Source organism: Aristolochia californica, unplaced genomic scaffold, assembly GCF_029961685.1.
Source record: "Aristolochia californica isolate CCGP_79_NKW_82.1479 unplaced genomic scaffold, dmAriCali1.0.hap1 SCAF_7, whole genome shotgun sequence".
Classification (NCBI taxonomy): domain Eukaryota; kingdom Viridiplantae; phylum Streptophyta; class Magnoliopsida; order Piperales; family Aristolochiaceae; genus Aristolochia; species Aristolochia californica.
Window position 1 is genome coordinate 38839866 of NW_027182268.1, and position 16776 is coordinate 38856641.

Sequence of the window (16776 nt, forward strand, 5' to 3'; positions counted from 1 at the left end):
TAGCAGAGTGATTGATCATGTTTTATATACATGTCTAGTAGGATTCGGGTTGATTGATCATACAGATATAGGTCGATCAATGATGCCTACATAAGTTGATCAATCATGTATTATAACTTTTACCTATCACCATGCTGTATCATCTATCATGCCAATAGAGGTTGATTCATCATGTTTTATATTGAATGTTTGTTATTTCCTATATGGTCGATCATGCAAATAAATGTATGATCGATCATGTTATTTTGGAGTATATACTTTTTAAGTATTAAACATGATAAAGGTCAAATCTAAATAAATAATGAATTTCAAAACATTTGACAAAGTTTTAAAAAATGGTTTTGGATAGAGTTTGCATGTCTTTATGCTTTAAAACATACTCGTACCTAAAATTTGGAATCTTGATGGTTATCCTTTTTACAAATCCAAAGTTCAAGAGATTTTTCAGTAGGACATAAGACTATTGGGGGGAGGGTTAGTTCGAAATAAAGTACGTTTGAATTACTCCGTTCATTAGATTAGGTTGTTAAGTGTTGAATGATTTCCACTTCATTTGAATCACGTCAGGTAATGTTCTCAGGCAAAAAACAGGGGAATTAAGTTTCATACCTATTTTGTCGTGACTTGATTCTTCTTTTGGGTTTGAGGTTTTGTGTTTGGTTTGTCAGTTCTTCCTCATAAACCTTGCAAATAACTCACATGAAGGAAATACAATTGAAATACTTATATATTACAAATTGTTAATTTACTTGGCTAGAGTCTTGTTATCATCAAAATTCAAGTCAACCGAAGTTAATAAAATAAAATAAAATATTTTTTCTAATAGTATTTTGTTAACACAAATACATCCTAAGTTTCCTAAGAGATATTTTTTAATTTAACTTTCAAGTGAATCTATGTAAGATTATCATCATCTATAAATCCAGTCATATATTTAATGTATTTAATGGACCTAAGGGTTGAAGGGGCCTCAAAAGATAAATCAAGATATTGTGTAACCATGGTTTCATGACTCGTCAGGTCGACTAGGATTTTAGGATAGCCAATTTGGCTCAAGGGGGTGGAATGTTCCCTGAATACCCAATCCATGCTAAATTGTGAATGTTTGGTAGCTTGGGAATGGTATCAAGATCATTCGTGGCACTTGAGTCCAATTTGACAATCACTGTGCACATGACTCAGGACATGATCTTCATGCGCATTACACAGTTCATGTCCTGAGGTCGTTAGGGAGCGCCGAAATTCATGTCATGTACATGAACATCCATGATTCAGGAGTTCATGTCCCAAGAGTAAACAGTGGAAAGTACTTTCTGCCCGATTTTGAGGATCATCTACATGACTCACGCGCGGGGCTGTCTCTCGGGGCTCTCTCTGCCGCACACCCTCTCTGCCATTTCATTCCCGCAACCCTCTCTCGTTCCGCAGCCCTCTCTCGGTGTTGCCCGCCGTCGTCGTCGTTGCCTACTAGCCCGTCCCCGTTGCCCTCTGGTTTGTAGCTGAGGAAGACGACGATGGTTTAATTTTTCCTAAGTTAGGAAAAATTAAACTATCTTCATAAAAATCATTAATTTATAATTTTTATTTATAAAATAATTATTTTTATTTATTTAATATATTTATTTTACAATTACTATATTAAAATAGTGATTTAATAGTCATAATTAAAATATTGTTAAAATAAATATTTGATAAATTATTTTTGGCATAATTATCCGATTGCTATAGTTAATTAAACCAATAGTTTTAAATTTTGTGATAATATATTATTAATTAATAATACATAAAATATATTATGTACAAATATATAGTTTTAAAGTTATGATTAGATGAATTTTTTCTCTTAAATTATTCATTTTTAGGTTAAAATATATCATATGTTATTAATAAATTAATAACTCAACATATTACTTTCGTTTTTGTAATTTATAATGTTATTTATTTATTATTTGTAATTAATCATGTAAGTATTTTATTGGCTCATGTAATTACCATATTAATACATAATAAAATATCTAATTCAATTAATAAATATATTAGTATATTTAATTATACATTAAATAACTTATTCGTGTAGTAATAATGGTTGTTTTACCTAATTTGAGGTTTAAGGATTATGTTATAATTAAGTACATTGTAAAGGTTTAGAAATTCTTTTGTTTTTTATGTTTTTCTCATGTTGGGACACTAACACTGGAAACTATTTTCCAGTGCACATGAAGTTGTCAACACTAACACTAAATGCAAAGATGAAATTGTCAACACTAACACTAAATGCGAAGATGATCTTCATGCATACATGACTGACATGATCTTCATGTTGAACATGAACTTGATCTTCAAAAATCCATCCATTTGGGGCACTAACACCCCTTAGTCAGACATAGATGCACGAATTGGAAACTGCGTTCATAGAGCAGTAACTTACAAAAATCCTCTCGCACGAAGTAGATGCCTCACTTCCCCTAGTGGCTGTCGATTTTCCATCCCACCACCGGAACACATCCGTCAACAAGAAAGATTATTTTACTGGAGCTGTTTTTCTTATGGACAGAAGCTGTTGTTGACCAGTGCAAAATAATCTTATAATCAGATCCATTCAGTGAGAGGCAATTTCTCCTTTAATTTGAGGCAGAACAGATCAGACTCAAGAAAACAAAATGGAACAACAATATGAATATCAACTGAGATTAACTCAAAATAATGTTCAAGGTATAAAGCCTCGGAACTCTGAACAAAACCTGTTCAGCAAGGAACTCAAATCCGGAGCCTGTTAAAGGCTACTCTAACTGATATTGGAAAAAAAGAAAGAAGCTTTGCAGGTTTTTACTCCTACAAATGTTTGTGAAATTATTCAAATGGGAAAATTTTCTGAGGCCGCATCCAAAAAGGCTGTTTTCATCGACATCGGTGGAGAGACTAAGAAAGGAGAAATCAAGCACCACCAGATCCATACTTCTTGCCAAGCAAAATCACCTGTAACTTATCATAACCTGCAAGCACACCAGCACCTGCAACTGCACGGAGGATATTTGCACCAGCACCTTTGAAAAGAGACTTTGCCCCTTCATTCTTCAGGATTTGAGAAAATGCATCAAAAGAGCTCTTGTATTTAACAGCTTCTCCAGAGGTCATCATCATCCTTCTACGAACAGTATCAATTGGGTATGATGCAAGACCAGCACCATTTGTAATCACCCAACCCAATGCAAAACTAGCAAAGAAGCTATCCTGAAATCATCAATGCGTTTTAAAACAACAATTAGAAATTCATCAATAAACTTCCAAAGTCACCACTCGTAACAGTCATGAAGCATGTCCTTACACGTCACCTTTTTCAAGGAATCAACTACTTCAGAAAGTGTTAACTCAAAAAGAAAAAAACAGAAGGGGGAAACTAAAGAAACGATAAAGACATGGTTACCAAAATATTCCCACTACATTGGAATCAACTACTTCAGAAAGTGAGATCTCAAAAAGAAAAAAACAAAAGGGGGAAACGAAAGAAACAATAAAGTCATGGTTACCAAAATATTCTCACTACTCTACCATTGCAGCTGATTGTATTGCCACAATCTAATTTTTGGATCTAAAGACTTATATAGAAGAAAGCAAAAAAAAAAAAAAAAAACCTTAAATTGTCAGCAGCAAGATCAGAAACAAAGGTCTATGAAGAAAATGACCCAAGTAGTTAACTCTAGCCATGCTGCTAATACGATATACACAAATCAAAGCTCAGATCATCAGACTGTAGAGTCCATAAAAAACGAAGAAGTAATCATTCAAAATCTCTAGCATATATGGCAGGCCCAAGTGTTTCATCTAAAGGAGAAATGATCTCTTCAAGTAGAATAACTGCAAGCTGTATTTCACTAACCTGCATCTTTCCTGTAAGTACAACAGGCTTCAGAGAGTCATACATTCCAAAGTAGAGACCACGGTAGACAATAATTCCAACACATGAAATATTAAATCCACGGTACAGTCCTGCAATGCCATCTGATTTAAGAGTCTTCCTGTAGACATCAATCAATCCATTGAATTGCCTATCCCCTCCTCCCTTCTTTGCAGCCTTAGCATCATTTGCCAGACGGGTTCGAGCATAATCTAAGGAGTATACAAATAGGAGAGATGAAGCACCAGCAGCACCACCAGATGCCAGGTTGCCAGCAAACCACTTCCAGTAGCCATCCCTGTCCTTCTTGAAGTTGAAGAGCCTCTTGAAGTAATCCTTGAATGCAAAATTCAAAGCCTGCAGCAATAACAACAAGTACCAAACAATTCAGAATTGCAAAAGAAAACACCACAACAACAAGCAAATAAATCCGGATTTAAGTAAAACATGGAAAAGGTCTCCATATTCTAATTTCATAGTGATAAAAATTAAATTAAACTGAGCTATACCATAATCCTGAAAGATAAAGATCCTGTCAACTGCAACCACTACTTTCTAGATTCAAACAAAGTTATTTAGTAGTGTGAAACATAATTACAGAGCAAAGATTCAGTGTCACTCCACCAAAAAAATGTAGAGATGGTGAAATTAAAGGGTTGTTGAAAAGATCAAATTCTCATAACTCATATAGTATGACAAAACAGCAAGTCTTCTGCTCAAATTGAATCAGACTATGAAAGAAAATCCAACAAACCTCCAGTCTAAACACACAAATTTGCATATTGATAGGAGATAAATCAGAATTGGTAAAGTACCTGAGTAGGGAAGTAACGGATCACATTAGCCGTGTTACCCCTCCACAATGAACCAAAACCTTCATCTTTGATAGTACGCTTGAAACAGTCTCCAATACCTTTGTAAGGCTCAGAAAGCCGACCAGCCTTGATCATTTCATCTTGATTCTGAATCAAAAGCTTCACCCGTTCAATAGGAGCAGCAGCTGTTTTGGATACTGCTGCAGAGACGCCACCCATAAAAAAATCAATAACGAAGCTTGAAAAGCCTTTCTCAGATGGAGCAGGAACACAAATGGGGGAGAAGCGAGATGCCACAGAGTAAGTGTGGCTCCCTTGCAAAGCAGGCATCTGCAGCACTCCATTGTTGTATTTCTCATAGAAAAAGTTTCTCTGATACACAGGGTTGTAGAAGCCACTGTTCTTATGCAAATCCTGGCCAAAATTGGGGCCAAGACGGACCTTGCTAGCTATCCTCTGAAAGACAATGGGCTGCTGAGACTGATCGGCCATGTCTTAACAATTGATATCCTGCAAAAGTTTCAGAATGAGAATCATTTCAAGCTTGGCAATACTTAGAACAGAAGTGAATAGCAATTACATAGATCAAGAATAAGTGCGACATGTGGCCTACATAGTGATATGATGAGCAAACTCATGCAAAATCATTTCCAAATGCTGGAAACATCACACAAACATAGGTAATAAATGAAAATCAATGCATTATTAAGCCTCTAAACGCCACTAAAAAATTTGGGTAGCGTGGTCTATATCCTATCTAAAAGGGACGTTGCTAACCATCTTGGCAGCAAACTACAAGTGCATCAGCAAACATAGGATATTTGACCCGAGACATTCCAATGGTAAGGATAATATAAAAAAATTCAGCCAGTTGCCTAATTTTCAAGCAGAGTCAACTGAACAACAAGTAAGCTAATAGTAACTTTTTTTACTATCCACAATCTACAGAAAATACTCATCAAAAGATATATGAGAAATCAAATTATAATTAACCGTCATAAAATAAGAACAATAAAAAAAATTCTTTATATGCAAGCAAGCTCAGAAAAATCATACTTATTTGCGGTCCATGACAACTCACTTGGAATCAGTGATACTAAAAAAAAAACTAAAATTAAATAACCAAGACATCATCTAATGAAGTAAAAAATCAGTAAGACCTCAATGAAGGAAACAGAGCCTTTTAAACTATTAGAACAAATAGTGTACAAAGGAATAATAGAAGGACAAGTAAAAAAAAAATTAATTTAGAAAATGATAGTCAAAAGGAAGCTAAAAGCAAATAAGAAAACTTGTCGCCACTTTCTAGCTGTTGAAAATAAAAAAATGATACCTACCACGCCTGATGACACCACTTAAATATGGAATAAGAGTATCATACGTATAATCAAATAAAAATAAATAGACTAATTACTGAAAAACCGCAAGACTTCTATCAAGAGCCGATCCATGATTTGGTACGCATCGAAGGTATAAATCCATTACAACATCAAATTGTCGCAAGTATAGCTTGCAAAATTTGCTCAATGGAGAAAAGTCTCTTAGTGGAATTACAGCAAATGAATCATATCAACAGTCTAACAAAAACTGGGCCAATAACTCAGAAACACAACGCGTATCAGATCTAGCGTTGCAGTACCGATCTTTGCAATGTTAAGCTCTCGACCATCAAGATCCACACCCACTATCAAGAGCTAGATCATGCTCTACAGAATACAAACAATATTCTATTCAGATGTAAACGGCAGACATAAAACGAACAAATCAACTCACCTAGTAGGAGATCTATTCAGATTCTATACTACTGTACAGCAGAGAGAAAATAACAGGAAATAGATCTGAAGGAAAAGAGCAAGGAAGAGGCAATAAAAACAAGAGAATGATCCAAAACCCGTGAGGAAATAGAGGCGTAAAAACAGCAAGCTTTTCCTATCCACGAACTCGGTCTAAAACAAGATGCGACCGGTTCGGATACCAATATGAAGCATCAATCCCATAAAAAGTAACTGAAGGTTTTTTTTTTAAAAAACGAACTGAAACCTACACATAATAAAAATAAAACTCAGAAAATTTAGAATTTCTGAAGACTACAATACCTTCGGTCTGCGAGAGACGCGTAGGGCTCCTGCAACTGTCCGTTTCTCGCTCGAAAGTAAAACCGAGCTAGGCAGAGCGAGAGACGGAAGGGAGAGCACGAGACGGCGGAATGGGAGGGTTTCGAGGGCCTTTAACGTCGAGATAGACGGAATAAAATAATGAAATGAGCCACAATCCCGGAGGTCAAAAGCAGAAAGGGCGAATCGCGAAGCGAGTCGTCTCTCCTCCACCTCAGCACTCAGCACTCAGCACTCAGCAGCCAGCCAGCCAACGCCAATTCCTCGCGTTGCGTGTCCTTCCGTCCAATCGGCCATCGCGAAGATATTTCGATTCTCAATCCCTCCGGTCAGTACATCGCTCAACAACCTCCGGTCAAGATTAGTGTACTTAGATCGATCCCACTTTCAGAGATTTGAACGAACTAGATTGGTTTTAATTGGTGGGTCCCATGTAAAAGTTCATTTAGGAAATTTGTTTGGTTTAGATCACTACTTCACACGAGACCTCGTCACATCTCTAGATACGAACTTTCCACTCTCTTACACGTGGCAAAAAGATGGTGGAAATGATGGTCGTTGGGAATAGTCGGCCGAGGATGAGAGAAGGGAGACGGTGGGACACACCCTTCTACCATGAGTTTAAAAAATTCAAGATCCGACCTGAAAACTCTAAAAAACACTTGAAACCTCAGATCGATCCCGTAGACTATATCCATCCTCTCCCAATCCCTTTAAACCTGACCCATCCCAATAAACCCAATCATCTTTGTGCTTGTACTCCCAACTTAAACCCGACCCATTCCCGTGCGATCTTCATAAACCTTACCCATTCCCATCCAACCCCAATAAACCTGACCCATCCCCACCCCAATAAATCGGACCCATCGTCTATCCTTGTGAATCCTACTTAAACCCAACCCATTTCCACCTCACCTTAGTCGACAATTTTATTGAAATAACTTATATATTAATTAAATTAATATCTACAAATAAAAATATTTTTTATTGAATGTATTTATTGTATTCAAAGCACACAATGTACCCTTGTGAATCCTATTTAAACCCAACCCATTTCCACCTCACGTTAGTCGACAATTTTGTTGAAATAACCTATATATTAATTAAATTAATATCTAAAAATAAAAATATTTTTTATTAAATGTATTTATTGTATTCAAAGCACACCATGTACTTGAGGTTGGGTTTGTGCAGATGGTTTCAGATCTACATTTTTTTTCTTTCTCACAACATCTTTGACCCACTCGTTTAAGAGGAAACCCAATGTTCACTTTAACCCAACTTGTCCTAGGGGTCGCCTCTATTTCTATCGTTGTCGCAGCCGTCATCCCCGACGACAGGTCCTCCCCGGTGTCGTCTTCCCTTTGCATTGTCTCGATGGAAAATCAGAACCAGTAAGTTCAGGGAAGAAATTAGGGGAGAAATAATCCCCCTCTCCCGCGCGAAGATGATTTCGCACGTGCGAGATCATAAAGAAAAAAAAAATCCTTAAACTCTCCTTCCTCATAGCTCTTCAAAAAATTAAAAATATATTTTATAGAAATAAGTTTCGATGAACTATTAGTATCTCATTTTTTTGTAAACATTTTTCTAATTGAAAATTCTTATTAAAAAATCATAATTTTCTAAGTAAGATTTTCCTGCCAAGATGGGGTAGAAAATTGTATAGAAATTTTTTAAATAAGTATTTAACAGTTGATGCTGTAATACTTTTAGCATGAAGCAATTTTGTGTTTGACATGTTATTTGATTAAAAATGTATCGATAAGTATAATAATATATTAGATTGATTATTAATTTTTATTTATTTCCCTAGAAGAGGCAATAAGAGGTCCATTTAACTTCCTAAGAAAAATTTAAAATATTTCTTGTAATTTTCTAATAAGTCACTAATAGTAATAAGATTTTATTTAAAGGATTTATAGTTTTTAATTGGGTGATTGTAAATTGATATTGATGTTTCATTTAATTTTGTTGTGTTTGATTATTGTATGGAGTTTATTTGTAATGTTATGCAGTGTATGGAGTGCTTAAACTATTTTATGGAGTGTATGGAATGTATAAACAATTTCATGGAGTGTTTATGGAATGTATATACAATTTTATAGAGTGTTTATGGAATGTATATACAATTTTATAGAGTGTTTATACAGGTATTATGTATATAGATTATGCCCAATTTTTAAGTAGAGGTCATGCCGAATTTTATATAGGTATTATATACATAGATTATGCTCAATTTTAAGTAGAGGTCATGCCCAATCTTATACATGTTTTATATATATAGGTTATGCCCAATTTTATGTAGAGGTCATACCCAATTTTATGTAAAATGTATACATAATTTTATATATATATATTTGAAAATTTTAAATATATGTTGAAGCTCGAACTCAGTTAAAATTTTTGGGCTCGAGCTCGATAACAATTTTAGGCTCGAGACGAGGTTCGGCTCGAAATATTTAAATCAAGCTCGGCTAGAACACAAGTAGGTTCAGGCTCGGCTCGGCTCAATGTCACCCTAATAGTTGTTCATCCAACCCCTACTCGCTAATTCCGTGAAGAAAAAATGTGCAATTTCGAGCTGAATCCTAATTAGAGGGAGTTGGCTCCGTTCCACTCACAAAAGTTCTAACCGTCACTATTCGCGGCATCTTATCAAGTGTTTCAAAAATTGCGCATAGTGCTCCTGTAAAACCCTATCACCGTCACTATTTTTTACTGTTGTACTGCACACTACTATCTCGATTCATCGTTCGCTTCCACACTATTACAGTAAATGGCTCAAGTCCAAACTATGGAGGTCTCTCACGTTCCTTCTAGATTTTATTTTTCTTAAATTCTTAAATCGGGTTTATTTTTCTCACATATTGATGAAGGCTATGTTGTTCTTGTTGAAGATAATGCCACAACAAAACATTGCCCTGTTTAGGACATTACTTATAGAGGATTACGATCCTAAATTACAGGATCTAATTAAGCTCCTTCATACCTTTTTTGTACAAATTATAATTACTGTAATCAATTGTAATTTCTATAATTGATACACACACATCTATAAATTAATAGAAGAACTCACCCGAGAGTGTGGTGAATTTTATAATCTTTTCATGGTATCAGAGCTCCGTCTGGATTAACATCCCTCTATCTTCAATGGTGTCAAATTTCTCTTCCGATCTCCTCCCATTCAACACCTTGATTCATATAATCACCATCAAGTTCTCCTCTTCAAATTATTTCCTCTGGAAGAGTCAATTTCTTCCTCTTCTTGACAGCCAATGTTTGCTGAGCCATGTGGATGACACTCTTGCGCCACCATCGCCGTTTGAGCCTCCCACTACCCAGACGCCAAATCCGAAATTTCTGGCATGGAAGGCGACAAACCAACGCCTTCTCAGCCTTCTGCTATCGTCTCTGTCAGAAGAGGCCATGGCAGAAGCCGTTGGCCTGACCACCGCCCGTGAGGTGTGGATTGCCCTCAAAAATATTTTCAGTCACCGATCAAAAGCTCGGGAGATTCGCCTTAAGGACGATCTCCAATTGATGAAACGCGGAAATTGACCGGTCTCCGCCTACGCTCGAGCTTTCAAACCTCTGTGTGATCAGCTTCATGCCATTGGGTGCCCCGTTGACGACACCGACAAGGTACATTGGTTTCTTTAAGGGCTTGGCCCTGATTTCTCCAGCTTCTCCACTGCCCAGATGGCGCAAACACCTCTCCCCTATTTTTCCGACCTGGTTTCAAAGGCCAAAAGCTTCGAAATATTCCAGAGGTCGATGGAAAGCCCGACGCCCTGTACTGCCGCATTCACGTCGAATCAATCATGCTCCTCTCGATTCAGCACCTCCTCTCGTCCTAATCACGGCCGCAACAACAATCACGACCGAAACTCCGAAAATTGCTCACGCAACTCCTCCAGCCATGGCCACAACAGTGATTTCTCTTCCAACCAGGGTATTTCCAACCCTAATCACCGTCGTCGACCGCCGAGATGCCAGATTTGTCGTCAGGACGGCCATGATGCCGATCGGTGTCGCCAGAGGTATTCCCCACAGGAGCCGTCGGCGTAGCTTGCCAAAAATTTTGGTTCGACGCTCTCCCTGTCCGAACCAAAGGACTCTTCTGACTGGTTCGTGGACACGGGTGCGTTAGCCCACATGACCCCTTCTCACTCCACGCTGGACCAGTTTGTCTCCTACATGGGTAAGGATCGTGTAATTGTAGGAAATGGGGCATCCCTACCTATTACTCATACAGGTCATCTCTCCCATTCCCCAAATCTCAAATTGTTAAATGTCTTAGTCGTTCCCCACCTTACCAAAAATCTATTATCTATTAGTAAATTGACCAATGATTATCCGTTATCTGTTACATTTACTAATAATTTTTTTACTATTCAAAATCGTCAAACGGGAAAGGTTGTGGCAACCGGTAGACGTGATGGAGGTTTATATGTGCTAAAGCGTGGAAACTCTGCCTGCATTTCTGTTTTGCACAATAAAATTCTCCATGCCTCATATGAATTATGGCATGCTCGTCTAGGTCATTTGTATCATTCTATCATTTCTTTATTAAATAAAAAAAGCCAGTTTTTTCTTACTTCTTTATTACCCTCTCCTACATTATGTGACACGTGTGCCAACTTTCCAAAAGTCATCGTTTATCGTTTTCTCGAAACGAAAAACGATCGTCTCATGTGTTAGAATTAATTCACTGTGATATATGCGGTTTGTCTCCAGTAACATCAAACTTGGGTTTTGTCTACTATGTCTTATTTGTTGATGATTTTTCTCAATTTACTTGGCTTTACCCATTGAAATTAAAATCTGACTTTTATGATATTTTTCTTCAATTTCAAAAATTTGTGGAAAATCAACATTCTCCTCGTATTAAAAATTTCCAAAGCGATGGTGGTGCCGAATTTACAAGTAATTGTTTTAAAAACCACCTTCGTCAATCTGGTATTCATCATCAACTATCTTGTCCTTATACCCTTGCTCAAAACGATCGTGCTAAATACAAACATCGTCATGTCACTGAAACTGGTTTGGCTCTGCTCTTTCATTCTCACGTCTCTCCTCGGTACTGGGTTGTTGCCTTTAGCACTGCTGCCTACATCATCAACTGCTTGCCAACACCACTTCTCGAAGGTAAGTCCCCCTTTGTACTTCTCTTTGGTTTTTCTCCCAATTATGCAAAATTCCATCTCTTTGGTTGTCGTGTCTATCCCTGTTTACATGATTATATGCCTAACGAATTTTTCCCGTGTAGTCTTCCATGTATTTTTATGGGGTATTGTTCATCTTATAAAGGTTTTCGTTGTCTTGATCTCCTTCTAGAATATATATCCCCAGACATGTTGATGAGACATTTTCCCCTTTCTTAGCATCTTCTCAGGCTCAACCTCTCTCCTCTCACTAATTCTCCAACTTCCTGGAACCTGGTCAAACTCCTACAGTCTTGTCCCCATCTCCTCCAGCGCTTCATTCCTCGCACATTACTCCATCTGGCTCTCGTCCCTGTGTTATTTGTACTGATCATGTGGATAAGATTTTGCATGCCACTGATTCGCTTACAGGTCCGCCTCTGTCGCCCACAGATTCAGGTCCGCCTGGATCCCTTGCTCATGTTGCCGCAATCCCGATGAGGTCTCATCCTATGCTCACACGCACTAAGGCTAGAATTTTTAAACCTCGTCACTCGGCTGATCTTGCTTACTCTGGCTCTTCTGGTCTCCTTTATGCTCTCTTGACATCTAGTGCGCCCAAAGGGTTCAAATCAGCTGCCAAGAATCCTACCTGGCTAGCCGCTATGGATGAAGAAATTCAAGCTCTACAAAATAATTGTACCTGGATCTTGGTTCCTTGTCCAACTCATACCAATACTGTGTTCTAAATGTGTCTTTCGGACCAAATATTTGCCTGATGGTTCTATTAAGCGCTTCAAAGTTCGACTCGTTGCAAAGGGGTTCACACAAGTCCCAGGTCTTGATTACACCGACACCTTCAGTCCTGTCATCAAAGCTACCACTATTCGGGTTGTGCTCTCTATTGCTGTCACAAATCGCTGGTCTCTCCGTCAATTGGATGTCAAAAATGTTTTCCTAAATGGTACTCTCAATGAACAAGTTTATATGGAACAACCACCGGGGTATATTGATCCTCGCTTTCTTGATCATGTTTGCAAGCTTCAGAAAGCTCTCTATGGCCTCAAGCAAGCCCCTTGAGCCTGGTTTCAGCGGTTCAATTCTTTCCTTATTCATCTTGGCTTCTACTGTAGTCGTGCTGACCCTTCGCTCTTCGTCTTTCATCGGCACTTTGACATCCTTTATTTGCTCTTATATGTCGATGATATTATTATTACGGGCAACAATCCCTCTCTTCTTGATAGTTTTGCTACCAAGCTTCATTCTGAATTCGCTACTAAGGACTTGGGCTCCCTCAGTTATTTTCTTGGTCTTGAAGTTACACCAACCGCTGATGGCCTATTTCTCAGTCAGTTGAAATATGCACGGGACATCCTTGCCCATGCTCAATTACTTGACAGCAAGCCTGTGCACACTCCTATGGTGGTTTCTCAGCATTTATCCTCTGTTGGTCCATTGTTTTCGGACCTCACTCTTTACCGATCTCTTGTTGGTGCTCTTCAGTATTTGACCATCACGCGTCCTGATATTGCTCATGTTGTCAACTTAGTAAGTTAATTTTTACACTCTCCCACTGCTGACCACTTCCTTGCTGTTAAGCGCATTCTTCGGTATGTCAAAGGTACTCTCCATTATGGTTTGTCCTTCCGTCCATCCGCTTCACCGGGATCTTTAGTTGCTTATTCTGATGCTGACTGGGCCGGATGTCCTGACACTTGCCGCTCCACCTCGGGTTACTCTATTTACCTTGGTGATAACTTAGTCTCACAGAGTGTCAAGAAGGAACCTACAGTTTCTCGTTCCAGCTGTGAGTTTGAATATCGTGCTCTTGCTCTCATGGCCGCCGAACTTATCTGGCTCACGCATCTTCTTCGTAATCTCAAAGTTTCCATCCCTGAGCGGCTACTTCTCTTATGCGATAACAAAAGCACTCTCTTTCTGAGTTCCAACCCTATTCTCCACAAACGGGCCAAGCATGTTGAGTTAGACATTTATTTTTTGCGTAAACTTATTGTTGCTGGCAAGATTCGCACTCAATACGTGCCCTCTCACTTATAGGTTGCAGATATCTTCACCAAAAGCGTCTCTCGGCCTCTCTTTCAATTCTTTTGATTCAAGCTGCACGTCTGTCCTAATCCGACTCTAAACTTGCGGGGGGCTGTTGAAGATAATGCCACAACAGAACATTGCCCTGTTTAGGACATTCCTTACAGAGGATACGATCCTAAATTACAGGAGCTAATTAAGCTCCTTCATACCTTTTCTGTACAAATTATAATTACTGTAATCAATTGTAATATCTGTAATTGATACATACACATGTATAAATTAATAGAAGAACTCACCGGAGAGTGTGGTGAATTTTATAATATTTTCACTTCTCTCACTTGTTTATTTTGGTTTTGGTTGCTTTGTCCCCAGGGGATTCTGTAGTTGAACTTATGGCTTCCTTGCTCTGCTGGTGCGCTTACGTTTTTGAAGTTGTAGTAGGGGGCGACGGAGATTGTAGACTCAATCCTGTTTAATATTATGGCGGCGGAGGAGGTTAGGAATCTCAGTTTCAAAAAGATTAGCATCCCGGTTGCCTTTGATCCCATGAGCAGCACACCAGCTGTGGACTGTACGATCCTGCAATGGATCCGGTAGATGACGCTTCTCCGTAAGTCTCACATGCCTAATATACGGTTTGAGTATATTTGCCTAAGATATTGCTTGGTAGATGTTATTTTACTTCAAAATAAGCACTTGCACTTTGACAAACCTAGTTACTTAAGGATGAATGGAAAGAATGGGTTCTGATATGCTCTTACATGATAATTATGATGGCAGCATGTAATTTTTTCTTGATTTTTACATTGTCATTTAAAAAAAAACAAACTGTTTGTCTGGTAAGAGTTTATTTCAGTTATTATAACTGTTGTTATTGGAAAAGTTCTTCAGTGTCATGGAATAGCACAGACTATATGGTGCCAGACTGCGATTTTTCACATAGCAGAGCATTACTCATACTTACATCGATGCAATTTACAACTCAAATTTCTGTTTATTTTGGCTTCTCATTCACATTTTAAGAGAATTAACTGCCTTACAACAAGAGAGCCGTGCAATATCTTTTGATACAATACAAGTCAATAAGTTTGTCACTAAAAGCATAATTGACTATTAATGGTGAAGACCCACTATTTGGTTGTAATTAGATTGACGATATGATAAAAAAAATTCACTTGACACTTATTTTTTAGAATGTTAAGGATATAACTTTATTACATGCTATGTAACTTTAAATAGTTTTGCTGCAAGGGATATGAATATGCTTAAGCCTTCTGTTAGTCAATGAATTTCTCTTCATCTGTAAAATGACTCATTAACCAAATTTTGGCTTGATGATGATGAGATTTGATGGTTGATTCGTTAGCGACATATGGAGCAAAGCTTCCCGATCTTTTTGTGTATATTCTTTTCCTTTTGATATTCATTAGCTTGTGTTTTTGTTCTTATTTCGATTTGTATATTAGCGGCCCTTCCCGCTTCTTTGTTCTACATTCTTTCACTTTATTTTGATTTTCTCATCATTTTCAAAAAACATGCAACTCGCACATGGGGGTTAGGTCAGATTTATTTATTTGTTTATTCTGTTTGTGTTTCCAATGGATGAAATGCTTCCATATCTTGGTCTCTCGTTAGAAGAGAAGCCAACTACTTGGCTGATTTCCTTGCATGGAATGGGGTGCTCTAATAGCAAAATTTTGTGGTCAAGTCTGTTTGTCTTAACCCACCTGGCTTCCGCAGTCATTTTATTTGTTTACTTTTGCTTTATTGTTTGTTTTGTGTATTTTTGTTGTATTTTTTTGCTGCAGAGGCCTCCTCTATTTTTAATGAAGTTCTTGCTCTGTTTCTAAGAAAAAGCAGAGTAGGTACTTCTGTTAGGAGAAAGCTTGCATGAAATGAGGTCGATTAACGCAAATTTGAATCTAAGTAAGCAGACTTTATTCGCTCTTGTGATTGCAGAGTTACACTTGCCTTATTGGAGTGTGACAGATGAAGCCTAATTGGCTTTTTTAGATCCTGTTAATGTAAATAGGTGGTTGTGGTTGAATTGCATTGCTCAGATTGCTTCATTTTCAGTGCAATAATCTTGTTTTACTTGTTCCCATTTCATTGTAATTCTCATTGTAATGTATATTCGAATAGGGAAAAAGGTGGTTTGTGCTTTTGTGCTTACCCAACTTGATGTGCATTACCCTTGTTATTTTAGGTGGTCGAACATCCACAAAGAGCTTAATACAGTAGAGTGCTACAATGCAACATTAATTTAGTCATGCCTATATGAATGAATCTGAATGCTCAAGTGTTGTACCGAGGTGGATTTATCTTCAAGAAGCTGTCAATGCATTATCTGGTAGCAAGAAGGCTGTTGATTAGTTATTTTCTAGTCTTTCTCTTGTTCATTTATTCTTTTACTGTTGTTATTTTACTATCATTATTATAGCAAATTTGACTGTTTTTCCTGTGCTAGTTGCCTGCTTCTTTTAGTAAAAGCTACTATGTTTCATATTTACATTCATTTATTAGTCAGCCTTTTCTTTGTGTTTTACAATGCTCATCATTGTTAGCATCAAAATAGTATAAAATGTAAAACTGGAAAAGAGTAATCTCTTACTCATATCAGGGCATTCCTGCACTTGTATCATTGACTTCCTCCCCAAAGTCCACTTAAACTTTGAATGGTAGTTCTTATGGTAACCTTGGGCTTGTTGGTGGAGGTGATCCTATATGGGACTGTACAGGTAATATCCTCTTTATTT

The 16776-nt window shown here is 37.6% G+C and overlaps 2 protein-coding genes across 4 annotated transcripts; one reads left to right on the forward strand and one right to left on the reverse strand.

Moving 5' to 3' along the window:
* Nucleotides 1–2661: 2661 nt before the first annotated feature.
* On the reverse strand, nucleotides 2662–7044 carry LOC137936249 (ADP,ATP carrier protein 1, mitochondrial-like). Of its 3 annotated transcripts, none has more exons than XM_068780822.1 (4): nucleotides 6807–7044; nucleotides 4711–5220; nucleotides 3878–4252; nucleotides 2662–3231 (listed from the first exon to the last, which is right to left on the reverse strand). In XM_068780822.1, the coding sequence occupies exons 2-4, from the start codon at nucleotides 5200–5202 to the stop codon at nucleotides 2935–2937; spliced, it is 1164 nt and encodes a 387-aa protein (XP_068636923.1). In that variant the 5' UTR covers nucleotides 5203–5220; nucleotides 6807–7044; the 3' UTR covers nucleotides 2662–2934. The 3 variants fall into 3 exon arrangements, with proteins under 3 accessions (XP_068636923.1, XP_068636925.1, XP_068636924.1); XM_068780824.1 differs by lacking the exon at nucleotides 6807–7044 and adding an exon at nucleotides 6484–6556; XM_068780823.1 differs by lacking the exon at nucleotides 6807–7044 and adding an exon at nucleotides 6350–6436.
* Nucleotides 7045–12640: 5596 nt separating this feature from the next.
* On the forward strand, nucleotides 12641–14029 carry LOC137937440 (uncharacterized mitochondrial protein AtMg00810-like). Its single transcript, XM_068782501.1, has 3 exons — nucleotides 12641–12975; nucleotides 13105–13519; nucleotides 13571–14029. The coding sequence occupies exons 1-3, from the start codon at nucleotides 12641–12643 to the stop codon at nucleotides 14027–14029; spliced, it is 1209 nt and encodes a 402-aa protein (XP_068638602.1).
* The last annotated feature ends 2747 nt before the right edge of the window (nucleotides 14030–16776 follow it).